Raw genomic sequence first — 27,464 nt, 5'->3', positions numbered from 1 at the left:
GCCCCCTTTATGTGGAAAAGGGTATAGCTACCCCCCTTTCTCAGGGCCTCAGTAGAGAGAACACCATCTCAACTTCAGATAGTCCTGAATTGTTAATTTTTAAAATTATTTGGTAAAAACTAATTTCCAGTTTCTGTCATGTAAATTATTTTTTAAGGTGAGGGACTTAAAAAGAACATAGATATATTCTAGAATTTTAAGTTTATACCTGATAAAACAATTCATCCGCCTTTTAAAAACAGCTTTGTGCAGACATCTTTTATAATATTATAGGAGGATATTTCGCAAAGTATATAAAAATATTTGAAGAGACTAATGAAAAGTGAAAGTTTATGGCTATTTATATTATGTAAAGTTAAAAAAATTAAGTAGTAAGTAAAACCACATCTACATAGTTGATCCTCATAATTTATAGGTTCCACATTATTTGCAAGCCCCAGATCAATACTTGAGGAACTTTGGGAATCATTCTCAAAAATGTGCAGAGCAGAGGATAGTTCATGGTGACGAACACATATCTGCACCGGAAGTCAAAGTGTTGCTTTGTTTCAGGTCTCACATGTAATCTCGTTTTTCACATCTTTGGTGATCTTGCAGCTTAAAAGACCTCCCAATCACAGCGATGAAGGCTGCTGGGTGTTTCTTAGTGCCATCACATCACCACATATGTGCTAGAGAACTTCCTTCAGACATGAATTACTGTGCTGCTGGTGATGAGTGCAAGAGTAATGAACCATCTATTAAACAAGGAGTCTTTAAACAGCATCATACATAAAACAAGTTTACATACTGACTGGCTGATAAATATGCCGTGAGCAGTGGCTCACAAGAATCCAAGCCTTCATCTCCCTTAGGAGCCATGGTTGAGTATTTTCTAATTCAGGGCTCACCCCAATTTCAGAGAAGATAACTAGTACAAATAATGAGAATGGACCATGTATATGCCATTCTGATTATAGTTTTAATTCTATCAGTATAGGAAAGACTGAAAGGAAATATTCCAATATATAAACAGTAATTTTTCATGAAGGAAAGCTGGGGTTGTTTTTATTCATTTTTATGATTTTTTGCCTTATTTTCTAAGTGCATATATATATAGAGAGAGAGAGAGAAAGAGAGAGAGTCAAAAATTGTTAATAATTGAAAATCAAAGTTTTCTTATCACCTCTAAGAATCAATATCTAATCCCCCTTAAGGCAGTTCCAGCATCAGGAAACCATGACATGGTACAGCCTTTCTCTCCCACAGGAGTTAGGTCTGTAAGGACTCTGAGCTCCATCCTTCAGACAGGTAGCACCCAAGCCTCTCCGCTGTGGATTTACCAGGAGGGTTTACAGCCAGGGAATATTCAACTCTGTATGATTCTGCAGTTCAAATCAGTAAACATAAACGTAATTACTCTATTAAACTGAGAGGTCCTGAGCCTCTTGGCTGGTATTATGTGCAATTTCTTTCCCTGGAGATTATCTACAAGCTTTTAGGTAGAAAATGTGTGGAAGCTCCCTTAGGCGAGGGGGCCCTTCACCCTCGACTTATCTAGTAGAACACAAAATTCCATTCTGGGCACCAAAGCTCATTTTTACATTACATTCATAAAGCAAAAAAAGATTTCCAAGCATCCAAGTCTGGGCTGGTTTGTGGAAGCTAATGAAAAAGACTGGAAATCTGAAAAATGGAGAAGATAGGTTAGATTACTTTTAGACACACTTTCTGAGTAGCCTCGGAAATGGATGGCTGAATAGAATTGCATAATCCCTGACTCCAAGATTGGGCTAAAATAAATCCAGTCCCAGATTTGTCTTCCAGGGCTCCCTATCAGAGAATACATTTAAAGCAAAAACCCTTGCTCCGAGTCTTGCATCACACACACATTTGCTGGTGCCCCTGCCCCACCACATGTCTCCCAAAAGCTCTTCCTCAAAGATGGGATACGCCTGAACACACAACTGGACTTCTGTGCTTTCCATATTCTAGGAATCTGCTTCCCCAACTACTGGTGGGAATGAGTGGTCTTTTCCAACCTACTGTAGATGGGTACTTTTATAAATTTCAGTAAGGATGAATTCCAAAAAAGTTAAATAAAAAAGACAGAGGGCCTCCCTGGTGGTGCAAGGGGTTAAGCACCGCATTATGAAGCAATCCGCAGCCTCTGCAGCACAAGTTCAATCCCCGGGCAGCCAGGGAGCAACCCACATGGAGCGGCAGACCACTCCTGTCTCGCCTGCTGCTCCCCTCAGCAGGGTATTTCAGTCAATCTGCCTGTTCTGTTCCCCACTCTGTCTCTGGTGAATCCTCTCACCCCCACATCTCTGGCCTGTACCCCAGTTCTTGTATGCATAAGTAAATAAATCTTAAAAAAAAATAAAAAAGAAAAAGAATAAATCCACTAACCATATGCTTAGTTGTTGCAGCAATTAACTTATTGTCCTAACAGTTTCTAAGAGCTTAGTCTTACTAAGTCATACAATGTCATCATGGATTCTATTGTATAGGAACTTAAACATCCATTTGCTGGGTATGCTACATAGACTGACAACTAGTGAGTGATATATTAAATATGAAAATATTCAGGAAATTTTCAATTTTTATAGTCATCTTGGTTAACAGGTCTTTCACTGAATCAGTGTTAGTCCAGGGGCCACACCTGAGGGAGCACTGCTCCAAGTAAGCACAGGCTTAGGCAGACAGCAGGAGCAAGGCAGAGACTTGAGACAGTTGTCAATAGAAGCCAATTTAGATTAAGAACAAAAGACCAGCAGCTCACTCTGCCATTTTACACAATTAAATGCCCCCATCTACCCAGCTAGGAGATTATGAAATTGTGCTGTGTTTCGTGGGAGAAACTTCAGAAAGCTATTCTCGCGTTTCCTTTGTGATAGCCATCACAGGTTTATGATGAGGAGACTTACTACCCGTTACTAGGATTTATTATTCCAATTAATGAATGAAGGGCCCATTTAGTTCATTTTATTTAACTTTATGTAGTAAAAACGATCCTCTTAAAATCAGATTTTATTTACTTTTTTTTAGGTATACAACTCCTTCCCACTCTAGGTCTGATGAGAAGTGAGCCTCTATCAAAGAAAGGCCACTTCAGTGTAAAAGCAGGGAAGGAGACGAGCAATTGAAAAATTTGTATTTTTCCTTATGCATGATATTAGACAACTAGACCTTAATTCTAGTACACTGCTCCCAACACCACCCCCCTCCTCCTGCTTCTTTCTCTCTCTCTACCTCTCTCCCGCCCTCCCTTCTTCCCTTTCCTCCCCCTCTCTCCCTCTCTTTTGGGCCTAAGCCACATACACACACACAAACAGAGCAAGAGGAAAAAGTGATCTAGCTTCTTCCTGTATGGCATCAGGGATCAGTCTCCAACTGCCACAGAAATACTGTAACAGCTTAACTACCATTACCATCTCTTAAGACTGTAACAGGCATCCATAAAGAAGATGAATAAATTAAAAATAAGCCTGCTGTAAAGGGGAGGTTCTTTGCCTAAGTGTGAAAGGCAATCATACAAACGCCACTGCTCAAGGAGCAGCTGCAGGGTTTTGCTTGTTTCCGAGCATCTGTCGGTGCCCTGAACCAGTGCCAGGAATTCCAATATTCACTAACTAGATACACTAACCAGGATTCAGGATCTGGCCACCCGATAGCTCTTGTCAAGATGAAAATATGGAGGTCATTGGTGCCAATCACTTAGGGGAAAGTGGGAGTATGAGGGACTGAGAGGTTTATAATCTGTAATGCAGGACTACTCCAACTGTGAAAGGGACAGGGGGGATAAGAAAAGCCTTCTGCTGGGCATGACAAATCAAGAGAGCTGTCCCAGAGCCAGGGCCACAGGCATCATGAATGCCACGTATGAAAAATGCAGCGGTATCTCATACACCACCAGCCTGCACCTCCCAGGCCTGCACATGGCAGCCAGCGGCTTGCATAGGGGCCTGATTTTCAGTCCCAGGCAAAAACAGCAGCAGAAATACTGAAATCTCAAATGTGACCATCAAGAATTCCTTGTAAATAGGGAGCTGAAATTATACCTTTTATTAGGTTCTTGATGCCAACTAAACGGTTTGTGCTTTGATACCTCTAACGACGATAAGGAATAGAAATATTGGTGTAATGAGGGACTTTCTGTTACTGACTGCTAATATATTTTAGGACTTAGACTACTATACTCAATTTCATATTTCAAAAATGACATAGGCTGACATCTTTTCAAATATGTCCAAGTGACAATTTGCAAAACTACACATAACATTAAAATCATAGCCTGACCATTTGAACATTTGTGCAATTCAGTTCTTCCTCAATGGAATTTATTTCCTATTTCACTACAAAAGTTGTAAAAAATTTTGAGCTTTTAAAACATGTAAGACTAGTAATTTATATCTTCAGGAGCTATGGAAAATGGAATCATCTTTATATCATGGAAATGTTTAGTATAATTAACACTACTCCATCAGAATTGATGTTGATTCTTTTTTAAGTGGCATTGTAATACATTCTGACAATTGACTTAATTAATGAACATTTTACATATGTGAGAACAAGCTGACCACCTACCCAAATACCATTTAAGCAGTCTAGACGTGGACTTTCAGTGGTGAACAAAACGTGTAGTTGCTGAGGTGTGATGATGTCCCACTCAAAGTTATATACTGATTTCATGTAATGCTGCCTCAATATAAAATTTAAAAAGCAGTCTTCTTCAAATGCAAAGTGTATTTGCTTCAGTGAAACTAGAAACATTAATGTTTAAAAGAAACTAGAAAAAACAAGGGTGGGGTAGCTGTAGCAACGACCTGTTGTGTCCCGAAAGGGAGAGAACTTTCCTGTACTGGCATCCATATTTACTCCAGGCTCCTTATTATTAGCTAATGGCAACAATCACACTAAGTCTTATTGTAACAGGGTGGTCCCCAGGAAAGGGGAGGTTCCCTGCCCCACCCAAGGGAGGGTGGAGCTGAGCAGGAAGAGGAGAAGCTGCAGAAGAGACTGAGGAAGGAAGCAGGATGGAGCCAGGAGACCTGGAGGAGGCGCATGGAGCCTAGAGACACGTGAAGAAACTGTGCTTGTCTTTTGGTCGTGGACGGGGTGACACAGATGTGGGTGAGACCCGTGGGGAGGTGACAATGACAGCTTTTATCTTGATGTTGATTTTGCTCTTTTCCTTCCGGTCTTGTCTGGTTGTTTCTGACCCTTTTCTGTGGGTCCCCACTGAAAGATGCTTTAGACTTGTGGCAGGCTGTGGGGCCTTGCTCTGGGCCGATCCCATATGGATGGACTTTTACCCACGAGGGGACGGGTAACTTTGGGTGCTTCATTTAGAAACTAGACTCTTTACCTTACCTGTATTGTTTCCTAGTTTTATTAAAGTTCCTTCCCATTAAAGTCTCCTATGTTTTGTGTTGATGCGGCGAATGGCAGAACCCATTTAGAATAGGCAGGTTTGCGGGGGTTTGGGCTGCCCCTCTCCCTGTCCTATAACATTATGATGTCATAATGGATCCTACTGTATGGTAACTTAAACATCAATTTAGAGATTTTTCAATCATTCTGGGTATTCTATGTACACTTGTGCCCGATGATTTATTATAAACCTGTTTTGAAATGAATGAGCTTGGTGGGGCTCAGGACAGGAACACTATACTGAAGCAGTTTCCTTACGAGGCTGAAAATTGGGCTATGAATATAACCACATCTGAAGCTGTCAGATGTATCACAAAACACTACACATTAATGGTAAGCTCACAATTTTAGGCCCTCATTTTAGGAAGTCTATTTATTATTAATATGACGTTGATTAATTTATTTCCTTGCATCAGGTCTGCAAATGCGCAACATTTTTGAACATCATATTTTATTTTTTTATTTAAATTTTATTTTTATATTCCCCATACAATTACATCATATTTTAAAAAGTGTATAGTACCTTTTAAAAAATTATAATTAATATTGAGCTTTCAGGTCCCACATGAAGCCGCAGTGGTATATGAACAATAAGAAGGCTCTATAATGACTAGGTGTTTGAGAATCCATTTGCACACTTGTTTTTTCTTATATTTAGTTCCTGGCTATATTGAATTTTCTTCCTTTCCCAGTCATAGTCTATTAATTTTGGTCACAGTGAATATAGAGGAGTAGTCCAATGGCACCTTTAAGTTGTTTTGAAACATCATTTATTAAATTGATGTAGCGATTTGTACAATGTGACCTCTGGTTACTTGGCTTGGGTGTTATTCCATATATATGAGAATGTGATGGAGATCCGTTGTCAAGAACTATATAATTTTAATGAAGAGACAAAAATATCCCTCACCCAAAGCACTGACCTAAATTAGACATTAATTTTCCAGACACTCATATAGTCTCCTTAATTATATTACTTCAAATCATGAAAATGATACCGTATTGCCTGGGAGAAGAGAGAACTGTTTGGGATCCAAATGGGGAACTGCACAAATCTTACCATTCTCCCAAAATAGATCCAACTCTTGTACAGAATCACCAGCAAGGGAAGTCAGTGTGACTGAATATTTAGGTTTTCTGGCCATATAAATATGGCAATATAGATTCCACCCTTCAAAGAGCCCGTAAGAACAGCAGCTATATTACAAAGTCCAGTTCTCCACTGAAGATGCCCAGTATACTTTTGGGTCCATTTCTAAGTTTTTCACATTCTTCCCAAAACAGATTTCCTCACAATATGCTGATTTATCTGCAGGGGTGAAAGGGTCATGAAAAGAAATTTCTATTTGCCTCGCAACTATCATTTTGGTTAGTAAGAGCTGCTGGTGTTGGAGCCACATTTCAAATGAAATTGGAATCAAGTTCCTCTCAGACAATTACTGATAAGCTCATTAATTGCAGGTCTTCATTTATTAAACAAATATTAATTTTTTGGTTATGCACAGAAATTTAAGGAGAAGGGACAGAGAGATAATGAAATCTTTCTAATACATATGCTCTGCCTGCAGGGACACACTTATTACCTGCTGTGATATTACTGGATAATTTTCCTGGTTGGTAGAGATGCAGCTTGAGTTTCCCATCACTAAGAAAGAGGAGGAGACCCCCTGAAGCCAGCTGAAGTTCACTGAATAACAAAAGTCCTGCCTTATTCCAGGTTCGAAACTGGAAAGTGGCAGAAATCTCGTCGTCCCCAGAGGCACCAGGCAGTGCTAAGTAACTCCTGGGGCTGAGAAAAGTCACAGGCACAGACTGTGGTTGTGAACAAGAGAATGACACATTGCCCTGAGAATAAAGCCAGAGAAAAAGTTACAAGGATGACCCATCACATCAGTAACAGACTTTGAAATATTCACCAGAGCTGGTTATCAATCTCTAATTATTCTGGATTGAAAACAGAAACTGCTATGAACATGAAAACCCAAATCCTGGCCATGATCTTAAAAGTCTCTTCAAATCCAGTGATAATACAGTGAATCAAATCTTTGCTTAGCTTTCTAGGTGAAATTCTTTTCTCCCCATCTCTCAAATTGTACAAAGCATCTTACTCAATATAATTGAATAAAAATTGATTTAAACCAACTCTCTTTCTATAACTCCCTCACATAACTAATACTAATGAGCTACTAGTTTTCCTCCCATATTTTTCCATGTTTCTCTGTTCCCAATGCCATTTACTGCATCATGACTTAAATCACTTAAAAATTTCTTATGGAAACCCCTTTGTGGGACACAGCATAAGTCTAATTACTGTCTTTTATTGGTTGCAATAATCATCAACTATGTGAATTTTCCCCTTTTTACTCAGCTGTCTCTCTGTTAATGTGCAGGCCCTCTGCTTTCAGGTTTTGTGGCTACTGACAATGTAGCTTTGGTTCTGCAGAGGAGGGTTTTAAACACAGGCTACAGTATCTCTGTGTTTTAATAAATATTTCCATGGAAAAGTCAATGAAGTCAACTTTATTACACAGTGTACACCTTGGGATTAAACCATTTTAGTCTTGGTTAGACAAAGACATTGGGTTATATTGCAATTCTGTTAAAAGTGAAGGAGTTTGCACTGTAGACAAATATCTCATCCCAGTGAATGAAATAACAAAAGCTGAAGATTAAGCTACACTAACTCATAATGTAAATGCAATTATAAGATTACCAAGCCTCATAAAAATGGAAACATTCTGCCAGCTGCAGTTCGGTCTTGTGCTTATTTGGACCGCTGCCTGCCGCCCTGGAAGGACACATCTTGTAGTGAAGAGTGGGTGTCAGTTTATGAGCAGTGTCTGGAAACTTGTTTTGCCAACACACATATCTGTCTATTATAATATTTATATTTTTCTCTTGATATTTCCCCTTTCATCAAAAAAAAAACAAAATAACTGAAGATCTTGCTGGATGGTATAATCATATAAATACTAACAACTTATACTGAGATTCAGGAGTAAAATATTGTGTAAATGATAAATTTATGTAGTGCTTTGAGATTTACAGATGCCACATGAGCTTCAACCTTCAACTTATGTATTTTTCCTTTTGAACAATTAAAGAGATGGATTCTAAGTGATATTTGGGTCCTGTTTTTCAATCACCAAATTAAGCTGAAAACCCTGATTCCAGGATCCCCTTTCTTATCTGGTGGTGGTTAAAAGTTAGCCAGAAAGGAAACATGTGTGCTATTTGAGCATTTGAATCAGAAATGGAACATGGGTCTTTTTCCTCCAAAGTGGTGTCCATGTGTATGTGTCAATGTGCACGTGTGTGTGTGTGTGTCTCCCCATGCATCTCCATGTCTGTGTGCTCACAGAGAAGGATGGTCACAGAGCTGCTGCTCTGCTCCAGCCTCCATGGCTCTCCTTTAATGAGCTCCATCTTCCTGACCACTAGCATTCACTTCCCAGTTCCTCTCATCATTAAGATCCAAGTCCCAAAACAGATTCCTTATACATAAAATCCAGCGTGGTGCTGCTTGCCTGCCTGAACCCTGGCCTGGACATTTCCCCAGAATGAGATGAGAACGTAGCGTGACCAACACTGCTATGGGGACAGGGTGGCAGATGTAATGTGCCAACAGCCTATTAGTTTTTTCTATTCATTATGAATGACCATGGCAAAATACAAGTTTTTCTAATGCCTCGCTAATACTCATGGATATTATCTGATTCCTGAAACACAGTATGCTTATTTAGAGAGTTTGTCAGAGAATATCTTGTTAAGGAAATTACAGCGCAAAAGAAATTTGTCTCCTGGGAGTAATAATAGCACAGCAAAATTAAATTATCAGCTGTAAAAAGAAAAACCACCTGTTGGTGTTCATATAAAAATAATCACGCCCTGTGAATTATAATTCCTTTAGATAGAATTAATCCCTTATATGTATATTGCCAAACAGAACATTTTTAAAAGAATAAGAGTAAACCCTAAAACGTCGTATCAAATGGAATCCAAAAGGGAGCAACTTTATCGAGGGGAAAAGCTGTAATTTTACTCGAGATGTGAAGGTCTCTTACCATCATGATGACCTGTGGTTTTTGCCGCTTGGCCAAGTCAATAATGTCCACTCCATTATAATAGAGGTTTTCTAAACATCCATGAAAATGTTTATGGGGGAATGACACTGATTTTCCAGGTGCTGGAATCCCTCCAAAGCTGATCTTAGAAAGAAAAATGGCATCAATAATATTGTTTAGTGATTTTCTGATCTGCTTAATTATGATCAGTTACTATAGCTGCAATCATCATGGAGAAGTCTGTTTTTCATTATCCTGCACTTCCATATTTTAATTCCAAATAGAGATTAAAAAATAATAAAAGATGCAAATTTTTAAAAAATCACATGGTGAACAGAGTTAGACTTGTAGTGGGGAATGTGTTGTGGTAGACACAGATGTTGATTTGCAATGATGCACATTTGAAGTCTATATAATAGGATAAACCCATATTAGCTCAATACAAAACCTTTAAAAATTACATGCATTTGATTTTTACTTTCACTAGAGCTTGATCATTCTAACTTATTAATCATCCTTGGATTTGATATATATTGGTTGGGGGTTATAAATACATCTTTATATGCGTGGTAAACCTCTGTTTAATAATAAAACCAATTATAATGACATTTTATTTTGCATACATTTCTGGTACACATTGCTATGTGCACTTGAATCAAGTGGTAATGAATTAATCTTCGTTGCCACATACTCTCCATAAATCTTGGCTCAGGGGTGCCCTATGGCACAAAAAATCATCCAGAGCATTCTAAATTTACTTGTGGTAATGAGTTCTCCTCGTGGAGATTTCCTGTATGTGACACCCTGTAACTACACAGCTCAGATACAGAAGATGCTCGCTCTCTCCCTAATAATAAATTCACATATTGCAAGAATGATGGAGCATCGCCCTATGCCCACATCTGCTACTGTGAGTTAGTTCACTCTGGGAAACACTGAAAGGATTTTTTACGGTGTATTTTGTTTTGTGTGGCTCCACCACAGACACATCATAAAATCCGTATGCACTGAAAAATAACCATCACACCTCATGGTCCAGATCCAGGTAGCTGAGTTCTCCCTGGGCATGGAAGCGGTGCCGGTGCTCATCCACTGTGAAGTTGACTTGCTGGCCCAGGCGCTGGATAAGTACCGAGTGCCAGTGCTGGTCATCTAGCAAGCTGCCCAGGGTGAGGTTGATCAAGGTGTGCGTGGCGGGCAGTTTTGTCTCGCCTGAGAAGTGGGGAAAAAAATAATAACAGCATCAGTCTGAAAGATTCTCTTTTGTGGACCAGTATCACTCATAATAATTGCAATCTCCTTGCATGCATTCCATCTACACCACCAGCGTGGTGGATTCACCTGAAGTTTGAATATAATATCCTCTCAACCTTGTTGTAATTTCTCCCACTGTTAATTCTCTTTATTAGTATTATCCATCACACGCTCATTTTCAATGTAAATTTTATCTTTGCTACAACCTCGGTTTTACTACCTGCATATTTTTCAATGACCCATCCCTCTCTTCATGATGTTTGAAAATAGCTATGTGATTCTATCTGCCCTGTGCAGAAAACATCAGTGAGTCTTAAACAAATTGCAAAATATGAACTGTTTTTACATGAAAGTGTGATATTTTATATGTTAATAGAAATGCCTCTGGATTTGGAAATAAGGCCCTTTCGATGGTATAAGAGAAACTGTAAAGACATCATAGTTTTACCTGAATTAATAAGTAAAAAGAGTTTTCCCCTTCTTAGTTCCAGGGTGATGTGACCTCCTTTTCGTCCTTCCCGATGAAGGAGGATCCCCTCACTCTGCATGGTTTTAAATTTCAAAGAAATAATATCCTTTACTGGGCTCAGGGATTTTTGATCAAATCTGTAGAGAAGGGAACTTTTTCCATCGAGATCAACCACCTCTGATCCTAGAGATGAAGATATTAAAAGTCATTCTAAGGATAAATATATTTTTCATAAAGGTGTTTTAAATGTAGACAGGGCATGGCTTACACAGAGAGAGCACACTATACACATACACATACATGTATAATTCAGCTCTGAGTTGCTTCCATCATCATAAGAGAAAAGAGAGCCACCAAATGTCTGCTTCCCTCTTCATACCTGGGATGGATTCCAGTTCAGCCTTTACTCACCTATTTACAAAATTCATGATTCAGAAATACATATTTAAATGTATTCCTTTTTCACGTATTATTAAAGACTGCTTCCCCTCATTCCATGAAAAAAGCAAATCAGAAAAAAGGTTACAATCACTATCCATAAAACCACTTTGCATATTTCATGACCCATACTTTTAACGGTATTCTCAAAAGGCTGAAGCTGAATGGTTTTCTAGCTCCTAGGAAGGTGGTTTTGAGGCCTCAAAATTCTTTCACATGCACTGTGTGTAGAGATCCCCATACAAACATATGCACCTCAGAGACTCATCAAAGTCACTTCAAATGAGTATTAAGATGAACTTTGTGCTTTGTTTTATTTATTATTTTTTTGTGACTAAGTGCTGGTATTTAAGAGCAGAGCCACTTCCTGTCTTCTCCAGGGCGCCGTTCGAGAGACACTCACTTAATGACACTGTGTGGCTGTGCTGCTGCATTTGTGTCATGACTATGACACTGACATGTTTTTTCAGCTTTCTGACAGTGTCTTATCTACTCATTGTCAAGATCACTTTAATTCAGTTCATCTGAAAAAAGATGTCATGTTACACCAATAACGTAACGGTGCATCTGTCAAGATCAGTTGCACCCCGAACAGCAGACACAACAAAAGAACTGATACCACTCCAAAAGCCCACCAGTGTTTTCCACATCTGACAAGTACAAGATCTTTTATTTTTTAAAAAAAGGCCATTACCCTTCAGAGTATATTTATGTAGTAAGCGAAATGAAGAGGCTAGGTAAGCCCCCCGCCCCAAAATATGCAGCTGCTTTGCGACTGGTTAGCCAACTTCTCCCAGTTAACAACATGACATTAGGATTTACTCATCTTCTTCCATTTGACAAAATTGTTACAGCTACTTGTATGCCCAATATGCTTTTCATTCAGATTATCCATCATTTTTAACGTGAACCATTCATATGCATCAACCTCTCCTCCCAATTTTTTTCAACTACTCGATACAGCTATCTTTTGAAAATTCAAAGGTTTGGTTTTCTCCCCCCACATCTTGTTAATGTGCTTATAAAGAATTCATCCTTCCAAGTGCACATGAATAAACATTGCATTCTGTAGAAAGAATAATGTTAACCGAACAATTATTCCTTGTTATATAGCTGAATGGATGTGCATGGTAAAAACATAACTCTGTGTCAAATACAAATAATGTGTTCTATGATTATTAGATTACTATAAATTAAGACAAGTTCCAATAAGACAGACTTTAACTGCTGACACATTTGGAGCAATGCAGTTATCTCTGAGTTAATGTATCGCTTAAAGGCAACCATCATAATAATGATTTTATTTTAGATAAAGTCTATTTTTGGAATTAGCTACCAAGAGGACTTTTTTCCAGTAAAGGTTTAGTCTGTGTTACTTTAGCCTACTATTTCTTTTTTCTTCTTCTTCTTCTTCACTATTGTTAGCATGACATTTAAATGGTCATATTAGCCTTTGATAGCATCTAAAGCTTTTGTGTCTGGAATATTTCCACTGGTAAAATGGAGTAGTGAAAAACAGCAGACAACTGATATACCTCAAGCAATGGCTCACTGCTTCATTTCTTAAAGTGAAGCCACTTGCCATTTTCTCTCTTATGTTATCTTCTTAATTCTCAGGTATACCACTACATAATTTGTCACATTCACTTAGTAAATATTTAGCTAAAGAAATATTTATGTTTGAAGCTAAATAAATATTTATTTAGGATGCTGGATACTAAGAGATGAAGGATGATGGATACAAATGCGGCCCCACCCTCATGGAGTTCACTTTCAATGAAGATGAATGTGTTAGCAAGAATTAGCAAATGAATAATTACCTTCAGGAAACCATTACAAACTGTCACAGGCATTCTGCTCACTCAAGGTTACAACCAGACCCCAGCACTTGAGTTAAGGTAATTGGGAAAACTCAGTTTTCAGGCCTACAAACTTGCAGTTAAAGCAGATGGCAATCAGTAGTCTTCCTACTCTCCGGTCCTTGAGACCATACTTGTTCCCATAAACTAGAATTACTCTCAGAACTCTTAATTCCAAGGGGCCCAGGCTCTGTCCCAATACATTCTCTCTTCCCTTGCATGAAGGAGCGCTCCAAAGGTTGTGAGAAACTGTAGTGGTGACCAGTAACTTAGATCTCAGAAGGAGGAAGCAGGAGTGAGGGGGTTTACCTTGAAAAGCAGACCTGAGGGCCTCCCTGATGGCACAAGGGGTTAGGCACAGCACTATGAAGCTGTCCGCAGCCCCTGCAGCATGAGTTTGATCCCCAGCCAGCCAGGGAGCTACCCACATGGCACAGCAGACCTCTCCTGTCATGCCTGCTGCTCCTCTCAGTATATTTCAGTGAATCCACCTGTTTTGCTCCCCACTCTGTCTCTGGTGAATCCTCTCACCTGCCACACCTCTTGTATGCTTACACCTCTTGTATGCATAAATAAATAAATCTTTCTTTTTCTTTTTTTTAAGATTTATTTATTTATCTATGCAAGCACAAGGTACAGTCAGAAGCATGGGAGGGTGAGAGAATTCACCAGACCCACACTGGGGAACAGAACAGGCAGACAGATGGAGGACACCGCTGAGGGGAGCAGCGGTCTGCACACCATGTGGGACCCTCACTTGGCAGCCAGGGATTGAACCGGCGCTGGAGAGGCTGCGGGCAGCCTCGCAACCCAGCGCTCAACTGCTGCGCCACCAGGGAGACCCAAATAAATAAATCTTTAAAAAAAGAAAAGAAAAGCAGACCTGAAAGGGACAAGTGATGAAGTGGGGGCATCAACAAATTGGCTCCATCACATCACAGTCTTCGTGTGTGTGTGAACAATAACCTTCAGGGGAAATAAGCCTCATATAATTCAGAATTCAGAATAAGCTTCATATAATTCAGAATGTACACAGCATCTATACAGGAAAACTGCAAATTACATACACACAATCTAGCTATAAGATTTCTCATTAAAAAAAAAATCAGGATGATTTCTAACAGTATTAAGTATGGTAGCTCTCACTGTTATTAAAAGCCTTGTATACAGCACATCTGATCTATTAACAGCAGACAATTTTAAATAATAATCACAAAACACTGTTATGACATAAAGTTAATAATATAAAAATCTGGAGCTACTCTGAAAAAACTAACCTTGTGTGTGAGAGAGCACATTTGAATTCAGTGTCTCCTCAGCAGCTAGCTCTCCAAGGGTGCTGCTGCAGACATAGTTATATAGTCTCTCTTGAAAGTGATCTTACTACTTTTAAGAAAAATTGGAAAAACTAGAAATAAATCAAAGGAATAACTTCACATCCTTCCAATGTCAGAGTGCAGCATTTTCTAACAGACTTTTGCAAAGATTCATTCGCTCACAGGTGAGTTTACAAATGTCTGGCTTTACTATTTATTACAGATTAGAGCCAGACTCTCCTAGGCTCCATGTGAATTTGTAAGTTTGCTCCCCACAGAGATGCAGAGGACTTCTGTCTGGTAGAAAAGATATTCCTGAAGGTTATGGTTTTGTCTCCTGGTTGGACATGATGTCACCAAGTGTGCACTTAATCTGCTAATATTAACCCAACATTCTCTGCTGGGCTGTCCCACACAGTCTCTTGACATTTCTTTGAAGTAGTTTTACCACCGTTCCTGGTTCCTTCATCAGTGAATTAAATTACATCTATAATACATACTTATTCTATATTTGAATAACACCAGTTTTTTTACATTTTTGAAAACCTTACTTTTAGAACTTAAAAGAACGTGGGTTTCACATCACTGATAGGGTCAACTTAGCAACATTTTATGTTTTAGCCAAAAAGGGTAATATTCAGGGTGAATTAATTTCACAAAGATTTTCAGATTTCTGGACTCTAAAAAAAAGAGTACTGCCAAATGCAAACACAAAAGAAAAAGTTCTGATGGCTCATAATAGTATTTCTTTGTAATGAAACAAACCTAAAAAAGAGACCGAGTATGAGACCATTAATGAAATTAATCCAATTCAATAACTGTTTAGAAACTAAATTAAGTTTCCAAAGTAATATTAATATTTAAATTGACAACCATATCACATTTATTTCTACCTTTTGTCAGATACTTTTGGGAAAAGAATAGGCACACAATTCAACTGTGCAAGTAAGAAGAGCAGAGGTATTAGAAAACTGACTACAGAAAAGACTGTAAGTCAGAAGGAAACAAAATAGATAAAGAGCAAAATAGATACAATAAAGTATCTATAGTCCAAAGGTGGAAAAGGAGACACGTTACTGATAGAAAGGGAAAATTACTCTAGCTTAGATTTGTTAACTAGTGCACTAAATAACCGAGGTTATATTTTTTTATAAATATATTTTATTTTATATAATTCTTACATCCTTTTTCATTTTTACAATGTATGCATTTTCATTTTGGTTATATTCCCCATACAGTTCTGCCCCTTTTTTTGACCCTAATCCTTCCTTTCCTCCTGTCCGAGCCCCTGTAGTATATCTCTGGTTTATAGTTGCTTGTTGATTTTGATTTTTACTTTATTATAATTAGTCTTTTTCCTGGTCCCTTAATCAGGTTTTCTAAATTCCTGCTATGAGTGAGACCATCCGGTATTTTTCTTTTCTTTCTGGCTTATTTCACTGAGCATGATCCCTTCCAGCTCCATCCATGTTGCTGTGAATGGCATGAGTGATAGTGAAGGCAAAGATAAACAGCTGGGACTATATTTTTAATGACTGGATTACTAGCAATATTAATAATGTGGCCCTACCATATCCTGGTTCACCACGGGAGGGAGGATATGGAACATAATTTCCTAGTAACAAGCTGCAAATTGTTCTGCCGCTGTCACTACCTTACAAGCACCGGTAGTCTTGTTCTACAATAGTTCATCGTCATGGTCATCTGGATGGGCTTAAGTCTTCCCTCCACCCTGGGCAAGTGTAGGAGTTTCTTACTGTTCCTATAACAAATGACCACAAACTGGGCTGCATAAAGTAACACAAATGTATTATGTTACAGTTTTTTAATTCAGAAGTCCTAAAATCAAAGTTGCTTTTCTTGTGAAATATGTATATACAGATCATCCCTTTCCTTGTGTTTTCCAGCTGGTAAGACTGCCTGCATTCCTTGATTTCTGGTTTCTTCCCTCAAGTACAAGACCAGCAAATATCATGACATCTTCAAAATCTCCTTCTCTGATTCTGAGTCTCTTTTCAGGACCCTTGATTGGTTCTGAAAAGCTGATCTGGTTCCTCCTGGATAATCCAGGATAATCTGCCCATCTCAGAGTTAGTCCTTCACTCGTTCACATCTGTAAAGTGTCTTTGTTGTGTAATAATTTCAGGTTACAGGGCAGTATTCTGTCATAGCAGGTTTCTTAACCTCTTGGTCCTGTTTCCTCATCTATAACTGGCAAATAACAATAGCATACTACTTACAGCATGCTATGTAAATTTATATGTGTAATTTTTGGAAGAGTTGCTGGCACATAATTAGGACTCCATAAAATAATAACTACTACTAATGCTAAGGCTACTATTTAGTGTTAGAATACAGCAAAAGTAGTTCAAGGAATACATTTGGGGCATTCATTTTTAAAAAGTGGACTCTCCAGAAAATAATGAATTTCTGAAGTGCTCAAGAAACGCTCAGGTATTGAGGTCACACTGCACCAAAGGGTCTGAGCCATCTGCGGGTTCTGTGGCTTTTTCCCCGTCTGTCAGCTGATGCCTGAGCTGACTCACCACAGCAATTGTCAGTGACCTGAACCCTCCTCAGTGAATACCTCCATCTCAAATCTTCTCATTTAGATCAGGAAGCCAGGAAAGAAGAGACGCAGCAAGATGGAAGGCCCTACTCTCATATCATTTCTCCCTGTGACCCCAGGAAAGAGGTGTAGTCTGCTTTATTTGCCTGATTCAGAAATACAATCTCCCCTGGAATGTGGAGTTTCTCAATAGAAAATAGTCACATTTCTCTCCAGGAGCTGTGTCAGAAGTGGTATTGCTGAAACATGTATCCTGCTCTCCCTCCTGTACTCCTTATTTATGGAGAGCTCACCGTGAGCACAGGGGAAGACATCAAGGCAGAGAAACAAAGAGCATTTTTTTTCAAGGCATTTCCAATCCAGCACAGAAGACACACATCTCTGAGATGTGAGGATTCATGGGGATACTCAGTCCTTCCTCACTTCTGCATCTGGGCTGAGTCCCAAATGACTGCTAATATGTGTAGGCACCGGTCCACTGGGCCTCAGAGAAGCATGTCCACTGAACAGCAGAAGAGCTTTACCTTTCTCAGCAGCCAGCAGCTCCACTCCGCAAATTTTGCCTACAAACATTCTTCATTATAATATCTTCCACTTGACAAAACACTAAAAAAATGGATCTACTTTATGATCCAGAGATTCCACTCCTAGGAATCTACCTGGAGGACACAAAAACACTCATTCAAAAGGAAAGCAGCCATGTTTTCTGCAGCACTACTTGCAATGGCTAAGGTATGGAAACCTAAATGTCCCCAAATCAATGAGAAGATCAAGATGTGACACACACACACACACACACACACACACACACACACACAGGAATACTACTCAGTGATCAAAAAAGATAAACTCTTGCTATTTCCAGCAACAAGGATGGAGCTGGAAGGGATCAGGCTAAGTGAAATAAGTCAGAAGGAAAAAGAAAAATATGGAAAGGTTTCCCTTAAAGGTGGAGCATGGGAAAACCAAAGCGTCACGAAAAAAGGACAAAATTTGCAAGCTGACCACACACCCGAGGCAAATAGCAAGGGATGGAGAGGCAGGGGAATTTGAAGAGGGGCAGGTAGAGCACAAGGGACTATGCCTGAGGGGAGAACAATGATGTAATAAAATAAATAAAAAATAAATTTTAAGACATTCATAGAAAGAAAGAAACCTTCCATTTGACCCAGTATCTTCCACTCACCCCTGTACCCTGGCCCTGCTCCTGAAGTTTTACAGTTTCTCACATTATAAGAGGATACCATTCAATAAGGCAATGTCGTCCCACCCCACAAGTTGATTACTAAGGAAAACGTATAAAAGAGCCTGGTTTCTTCAATTGAGTTCTGTGGTGCAGTTGTTTTAAGATGAGCTGAGGAGAATCTCAGGATCTCTACCAATATCCTACATCCTGAGCTCTGCCTCATGTCCTTCAAATGCCAAACTCTGAGGAAGACCAGTTTTGAGTGATCCAGAAGCAGACCACTGCATGGGATATGTGACAAGAGGAACAACTAGGTTCAGAAACCATTCTCTGAGAATGAAGACTCTAAATTGCATGCAGAATTGTACCATGGAAAATGAATGTTTTATTTATTTATGCCACAGGTTATACCTGCTGAATCTTGTGGAGGTAGTTGGGATTTGACTCTGAAAGATGTTCCAGAGAGAAACTGATTGATGAGTTAAGCTATTAATCATCGCAGGACTGATGTGGTCAGTTGACTAAGAAACGTTGAAGAGAAAAACTGGAACAGAAAATGCATGAACTGGAGAACAAATCCCGACAAAAGTGATGTTATTGGAAGATCATGAAAGAATTTTGAAAATGATGCAAGAGTCATTGCCTATAAATGACTTGGGAATCACCCCAAAATTAAATAGAGGTTGGTTAAGAGGGTTCCCACTGAACGGGAGCTATGGCTCATACTGTTCTTGGCTAAACCTGATGTTAGCTTTAAACACGGATCATCCTGTTTCTTTATTTGAAAATTATTTCCTCTGAATTATGAAACCAACAGAGATCCAATTTTGATTTCTATGAACATAAATCAAACCGAGTCGCTATTACACTGTTCCATAGTGAAATACGAAAGCCACACCATGATGTACTGGCACTTGAGATCTGCATTACTGAACTGGGTTTGAAAGAGATGGCCAGGAGAGACCATGCACTTGAGAAATCAACAGGAAATAAGTCGTACTATTTTTGCATAGTAGTGTAAAAGAACAGAGAATGATTTAAGGGACTCTTAAGTTTAAAACAACTAAATTTAATTCAGTACAAAGGAAGGAGGCACAGGATGAACTGCTCATCTAGCCACAGGGGAAAGGTGACTGCATGTCTTGGCTTTAAATAGCCTGAGCTAAGGTCAGTCATGACGCAGCAGGAGGTTATGAGAAAAAACCTGATCACTGCCACGTAAATATCAATCTACGCTAACCTTTCAAATAGATTTGAAATTGGCCACACTGACTCTATCAAGGACACTTGAGTGTGTCACTGGAGGATATAAGTTGCATTTCTGTTCTTAATGTTTATTTGTAACCTGTATATCTTCTCAGAAGTCGCTTAAATGCTGATTCTCAGTTTCCTTTCTAGAGTTGGTACAGAATAATCCCAACCTCTCCAACCCCACAAAGAATCAGTGGATTTCAAATGGAAGTATCAGAATGCCTTGACATTCATTATTTTATATGATGTTGTCATCATTTCAGTATTAATAACAGCTGGAATTATCTGTGTGCATCTCAGAGTAACCAACTGCTACTGTGCGCGTGCCATACATTTGGGATATCTATATGTTTATTCATTTATTTGTTTATATCATAGCTAATCAGTTGTTTGTCCTAATTCATCCATTGAATAAACAGTGACTGAACAGTGCTTGTGCCAACTCCTGCCACAGGAGCTGGAGGTGCAACCATGAACACATTCTGTCCTCATGGAGTCTCCAATCTGAAGGGAAGACTTCAGAGACTCATCCCAGGAGGACGCATGTATTGGAAAGTTGACTGTGGAGCATCAAGGGTTGTAGGAGAGCTTTGAACAGAAAGAGGTAAGTTAGGCTGTCAATAAGGGACTCTTATACAAGGAGGAGGAGATGCTTCAGTTGAGCAGATGACGACCTAGATCAATGTCTTAGGGTCAAGCAAGAAAGATGGAGGAAGGAAGGAAGATGAGAAAAATAAGGGAGGTTAGGAGAGTTGGGAAGGTAGGAGAGATTGAGGAGGGATGGATGGTGATGGCAGAAAGTAAGAGGAAGAGATGCACAGGGAACTGAATGATGTAGTTCCAGTTTTGCTGGGATAGGTTGACTTAGGTTTCATTCTTCGCCCCAGAACATAACAACGGGTCCTCAGATATGGTTTATACTGCCAAGGCAATGCCCTTCTGGCTTTTTGGTTAAAAGCCCAAAATGTTTCACAAGTCCCTCTAAATAGGCAGGACTTGAACTCCAAAGGTGGCAGATGCTGAAATCTTTATGACTTTAATCTCCTTGCTCCTGCCTTCACCCAGGCTCCTCAGTGTCTCATGTTGGGCACATGAATTTCAGGAAACAGCCAAGAATTGAAGAGGAATTTATATGCAGGAGCTGAAGTTCTCCATGTCTATTCTACCTAAATTTCTAGTCACTCTGCAACCTTGAACTCTGATTGCTGTCTTCTCAGCTTAGTAAAATCTGGCTATTTTCTGCTGCAGCATTGCAATGCCCTGCACATTGGAATGTGTTCTTTGGAAAAGTCAATTAAAATGTGGGTCTCTAGTACTTTACTTTCCTTCTCTCAAGAACCAAGTCTTCTCAAATTTCTATCTTTTTTGAGTGGAACTTCAGAATCCTGAAGCAGTTTAAAAATATGTATCTACATAGAAACTTAATATATATCACTGTGTTACTCATATACAACATATATATTTTATTATATGTAAAACAAATATATAATTCAGCAATTATAATTGATATGGGAAGCAAAATAGTTCAATAAAAGTTATTCTGCTATGATTAGTACCAAAAAGCAAACTGACTCTATGTGGTCCCTCATAATAATTGACTTGATCCATTAACTGGTTTAGTACTGCAAAATAGGCACACATTAATTTGATTTATTCCTGCTTTATTTAATTATCTGGAATATAAGTTTAAGGGAAATTCCTTCTCATCTTCTACATGGTTACCTGGAGATACAGACTACATGAGAAAAGTAGGATCACTGCTTGAGGTTTTCCCTTCACTTACTAAATTTCAAAACAATGAGTTGGCTTCTCAAAACCACATATCTATCTCTTGACCAATGAGGTCTTTTTAAAGTATCATCATGAGCCCATTTACATAAGTATATTAAACATGCTTCAAAACTGTAGTTACTATGCTCGTTGATACCACGAGATTTTCCTTTATGACAGTGAAAGCCTCCTCATTTGGCTCTGATTTCCCACATAATCCTGCTGGGTTTTCATCCTTATTTGGGGTATTATAATAGCTAACACCTTATTTTAATTTTAATATGATTTCACCTATCATCAAATTAAAATCATTTTATAATTTATATATATATTTACACCGTTGTTCATTTTTATACAACGTTTACTTTTTCCTCTCAGGTGTAGTCCCCATAAAATTCCCACCACCAATTCACCTTTGCACCATCACCATAGTCCCTTGTGCTTTTCCCTCCCCTGTTTGGACCCCTATCCCTCCTCCTCTCTTGCAGAATGTCTCTGATTTATAGTTGCCTGTTAACTTTGTTTTTGTATTTTTTTTCTGATCCCTTATTTGGTTCCCCTATATTCCTCCCATAAATGAAACCATCTGATATTTTTCTTTTTCCTTCTGGCTGATTTCACTGAGCATAATCCTTTCTAGCTCCATCCATACTGCTGTGAATGTCATGTAGCAAATTAAAGTCTTAAGACTAAAATAAACTAAGATAAAATCTCAAGACTATAAAGTTTGCAAAGAATAAACATTTATCTTCTTTGATTTTAGGCTAACCAGAATCCATCACCTTTTCAAACTCTGACATAAAATAGGATTCTCCAGCTATAGAAGTAACTGATAGACAACTTGAAAGGAGGGATTGTAAACTCAGCTTGGTCAAGCTTCTAGAATTTAGCATGTAAGAGTTGCTTAATTAAAACTATATTCCTTATAGTATATTTATAACTTACTACTTTCCATTTTTCCCATAACCAGACAAGTGGTATGAGATCAGCATCCTAAATACACTATTTATCTTATTTTCTCAGTGTTTTTTTTTTTTCACTCGTGTGAATAATTACACTGCTCATGCTACTTTCTTGTATTTCCTACTTATGTTTTCTAAACTGAAGTCTAGAGATAAAAGTAGTTTTGACTTCCCAATGTTCAAAAAATTATATTGCTATTTTAGACATTCTAAAGTGCTCATCTTATTTTTAGAAAGCTAACATGAGTCTAATAACACTGACTTATCATCATGGATTAAACAGAATCCCATAATTTTCCCTTAAACAGTCTGCACTTGAGCAAATAAGCACAACAGTCCAAAATGTCTATACATTTTTTCCTCCTTATTGTTTTCTCTTTTATTTCATTTTTCTCATTTTATTTTTACTGAGGTAACATTGGTTTACAATGTTATTTAGGAAGGCTCTCCCCCTTGAGGTGTTATTACCATACCACACCTACCACCAAAGCCCCCACGGTCCTCCACCATGGCCCACAGTGCTCCCTCCCCATTTCTGTACATTTTTTTCTCTTGGAGTGTTCTCACCCCGTTCTCCCTGTGTTCTATGCATGTTCTTTGACAGGCTGAATATGCTTCTTAGGTGATGGAAAAAGCCTTCCCCAAGCTCACCAAGCTACCTCCTTTCTCCTTTGAGTCACTCATCTCTCCAGAAAATGAATAACAAAAAGGAACTTCCCATTATAATATGGCATAACGTGTGCCTGACAGGAGCAGCACAGCTCTACCCTGGCAGGAGGAAATGTCCCCTGACCCAAATGCGGGTGTCAGAGAAGTTGTCACAAACAGTGATTTCTATACCAAGAAAAGACAATGAATAGAAAAATTATCTAGGTGGTAGAACGAAGGCTGAGTGTGTGATGCCTGCCTTAGACATGGTGTGAAGACGCTATGTCTTGAAATATGAAATCATGCAGCCACGTCAAAGAAAGTGAAATTGCTTCAGGGTGGCTGGGCAGCTGGGCGTTCTTTTTCCGTTGAGGGTGAGTAAAGGAAGACCAGGGATTGCAAGATGAAGATGTTGACACAAAAACTATGGAAAAAGAACTTAGTATTTATACTAAGGGCAATTGCCTCAGCAATTCATCCACAATTAAAGAACATTATCTCCTGTGGCTTAATTGCCACTTTCTATGGACAACTCAAGACATATTGCTCTCAGTTATTTTCTTTCCTCTGCCTTTGCTTACATTGGTTCTATTCTTTGGGACACTCAGTAAGTAGCAAGTATTTCCCTATCACCAAACATATTCTTTCTCTTTTCTTTCTTTCACAAGTACACCCTTACATACATTTCTTCTCTGGATGTCCAGATCTATAAACATGTTCCAAGGGGCTATGCCCAAGACATCTGAAATGTATACTTCACGCTGAACCCGTGAGATTTAGTTTCTACTTCTCTCATTACTCAAGAAACAACTTCAAGTGGACCAACATAAAAGTAGAGCACGCTCTTTGATATGGATTTTCCATTCACTTGATGCTCCTTCATAACAAGTTATTGCTCTAACTCTCTGGGAGAGAGGGCAATAAAACTGTGTGTGGTTCTCACAATGGCCACTTTCCCTGAAATATTCACAAGACCACCTGCATCTATATCCTCAGTCAACACATATACTACGCACTGGGTGAGGAGGTGGGGGGGGGTGACATTGAACATGCACACTACCTAAAAAACAGCATAAAAGCCCTGCTTTGATTATGCTGAAATGCATTTCTGCTTTCCAAAGACATGAGTTGTTCAAACATATCTTTTACCATAAAAGTGTGCTTTACTATAACAGAAGTGCAATCAGTAGTAATGTTATGATTTAATCACAATAATGATATTTACACAGGTTTCAATTCTATGTCCTCAACCCAGAGGGTTCCGACTTGCAAACCTTCCGTATTTTACAGGTATCTGAATTCAGTGAGTCAACAATGGAATTAATTCTCTCTTCTATTCCCTTCTGGAACTTCACAGTAAATGACACCGCCTTCCAAACAGCGTTCAACTCTGATACCTCCGGGTCTCTTTCCGGCACATCACTAAGCTCTGTTGACTCAATTATCGTCGGTGTATTCTGAATCTGATTCGAGTCAAAAGAATCCTCTGCTCTAGCTGGAGGCTTCATTGCCACTTGTACAGACCAGGTCACAGACCTCTGGAGTGAGCTGCTGCCTCCAACCCATGCCCCTCATTTCAGTGAGAGTCAGCCTGATGAAAGACAGACTGTGCCTCCAGATAATCCCAATACCTCTGCTTGATTGGGGCACAGCCCTTCTCTTATTTGAACTATCCTGCTGTGTGAAAATACCTGCACTTTAGTTTCAAAACCTATTGCTATCAACTTTCTTAGACTAATATCAACTTATCCATCACTTTATTCTTCACACCCTGCATTCATGCTTAATATTCTGCACTGAGTTTTTGCCATTTTTATGAGTTTGCACATTCCCACTATTATTAAGAAAGTACATATTACTTTAGAATTTCTCTCTGTGCCTAATTTCTCACAGATTCTCTTTCAGTAAGCATCAATAAATACTTAAATGGAGAATACATGTATGATTCATATAGTCATCAGGAGCAACGAGTCTGGAAAGTGATGAACAGGATTTTAAATCTTAGCTCTAACACAGACTGTGTAATCCTGGGCAAAGTTCTTAATTTTGTTCGGTTCCCAATGCTCCATGTCAGGAGACTTGACGCACCCTGGTCTATACCACACCAGTGTGGGTGGCTCAGGCAATGCTCACCCACATCACATTAACTTGGTGTAGACAAAGGGGCTCGTGGGGCCGTGCAGTTCTCCAGGCTTCCTCAAACTCACAGGAAGTGCCCTTGCTTGCTAGCATGGCCAGTGTCCCAGGACTGTGATTCAGGGAGACAGTCTGCCCACTCCCCAACACCACTTTCCTCTCTACAGGAATTGTGGGAGAATGACCTTCTATATCTGGAGAAAATCCAGCGTGATCTTGGGTCTGGGCTACTCAAATCCAGCAGAACTGCTGCTGGATTCCTGTGTTGGAAGTTCCTGCAGCTCTCCCTTCTGAGGGCAGGGAAGGTGTGGCCTCAAGTATTGCCGTGCCAGACAACCTGGCTCATGCAAGTCTTAGGTTTCATTCAGCAGACAATTCTTCTCATCAACTCTTGCTCCTGAATGGAGCATTAACATTCAAGCACCTACCCACTGTGTTGTTAGGACTAATCAGAAAACACCAATAAACAATAGTCTCTGACACTATTAGCTGTTCCACAAATGATGGCTATATTGCACCATGCTCTAGCTAAGTAATATTCAGTGAGGCTGAGGCCATGAATAGGGGGAGAATGTGAGTATGACTAAGATGTAATTGAGGAATTAAATTCAATTTGATCAAACACATTCCCCCAAAGTGCTCATATCCAAGTCATTTCAGTGTTATTTTTAGGTAATCTATGACAGTATTTTTCTAGTAGGTTTATCTTTTTTCTCTTTTATCCAAAATTACGCATTTTACATTGACTTCTATTTTATCATTTGCCAGATGTGTTATGTTTGAGTTTAAAATCATGTTGGTCCCCAACATGTCTTCAACTGCGGGATCAGGAAAAAGAAGGCTACACACACGATGGTGTGTAGAGAGAGAGAGAAAATGAAGTCACAGTAAAAACAAAGTTCCACAAGGCAACAGATCAACAAATATGGGGGGAGATTTGAGTTGTCCTCAAATATAGGACAGCAGAGACCTCAAAGGAGCTGATCCCCAGCATCCCTTCCCAGGGGACATCATGTGTGGGGCTTTAGCTTCTGCACAACAGCAACAATGTCTTGTTCAATAAGTGCTGAATTTACATTCTAGAGAAAATGTGTATTAGGCGTGTGCTGGGGGTCAAACTGCCTAATATTTCCAAGACCCTATTAGATGGGTGATTTTGAGAATGAAATGTGAATGTTTATAAAACTGCATCTGACACAGACTAAATGCTCAGTGGCTCTTAGCTATTATTATGCCCTGACAAATATTTTGCAAGGTGGTTGTTCTAAGAAGTTGAGAATGTAACTTAGATATGAAGCATTTTGGAGTCTATTTTGCTAAGGGTTCATCACGTGGCAAGGACTTTGCTAGACTCTATGATTTACCCACAGGTAAGGCTGACGGTCCTGCATCAAATGTGCACGGGATGTTCCTTTCAAAGGATGAGTTTAGTTAAGTGTGACTGTGTGGAGGGAGGGGCTAGCACAGAACAGGAAGAGCTTTCCCCGGCTAAAGTCAAGAAAGTCAGTGGTAAGGGTGGCAGAGGGGGAGAAGTCAGCTGCCCCGGCTCATCTCCCTTCAGGACCTGAAGCAGCGTGAGTGTGAGGCGGGTCTGTATTCTGGCAGATGTGGCTCAAACCAGCTTGCCATTTCCTACCTGTGATAAGTTACGTTGACTAAGCTTCAGCTTCCTCAGAAAAACGAATACTATTAACAATAGCACTTTTGTTCATTAGGCCTGAGTAGGAAGAGAAGGTTTGTCAATTATGCTCCTGGTGGAGGTGGGCCGTGGGAGCCGAGGTCACTGGGGACCTGTGCTGCGCGCATCACACACTTTCTCTGTCTGACCCAGAGTACACTATGTCAACAACTTGCCTCCCTTCATCTGACACACCTTTTTTTATGTAATTGAAGTGAACCAAAACCTAACTTCACCTACATCACAAAGTGGTAAAAATGCATGAAAAGAGCTTTCGTGGCTAAAAAATAAAGCTCTGCTAAGGAATGATGATGAAGAGCATCTGAACGACCCAGAGTTCTTTTCCTTACCAGAGTCTTCCGTGTACTAGCTGGGAGACACTGAGCAAATTACTAAACTCTTCAAACCTCAGACTGCTCATCTGATAATTGTACATCATATTAACAAAC

The 27,464-nt window shown here is 39.3% G+C and overlaps 1 protein-coding gene across 6 annotated transcripts in view; it reads right to left on the bottom strand.

The window, feature by feature from the left end:
• CNTNAP4 (contactin associated protein family member 4) overlaps positions 1-27,464 on the bottom strand; it is a 271,211-nt gene that overhangs the window by 86,964 nt on the left and 156,783 nt on the right. For 5 of the 6 annotated variants that reach the window (XM_054697006.1, XM_037516186.2, XM_037516184.2 and 2 more), the window contains 4 exons: positions 11,182-11,385; positions 10,507-10,691; positions 9,480-9,623; positions 6,999-7,260 (listed from right to left, as the gene is read on the bottom strand). In XM_054697006.1, coding sequence (XP_054552981.1) covers positions 6,999-7,260; positions 9,480-9,623; positions 10,507-10,691; positions 11,182-11,385 — 795 coding nt within the window. Of the gene's footprint in view, positions 1-6,998; positions 7,261-9,479; positions 9,624-10,506; positions 10,692-11,181; positions 11,386-27,464 lie in introns of those variants that run through there. The other variant, XM_037516188.2, reaches the window with a different exon arrangement.

This window comes from Talpa occidentalis, unplaced genomic scaffold (genome assembly GCF_014898055.3).
Source record: "Talpa occidentalis isolate TD23 unplaced genomic scaffold, MPIMG_talOcc4v2.1 talOcc4.17, whole genome shotgun sequence".
NCBI lineage: Eukaryota > Metazoa > Chordata > Mammalia > Eulipotyphla > Talpidae > Talpa > Talpa occidentalis.
The sequence above is the reverse complement of the archived record's forward strand: the minus strand, read 5'-3'. Positions and strand labels throughout refer to the sequence as shown.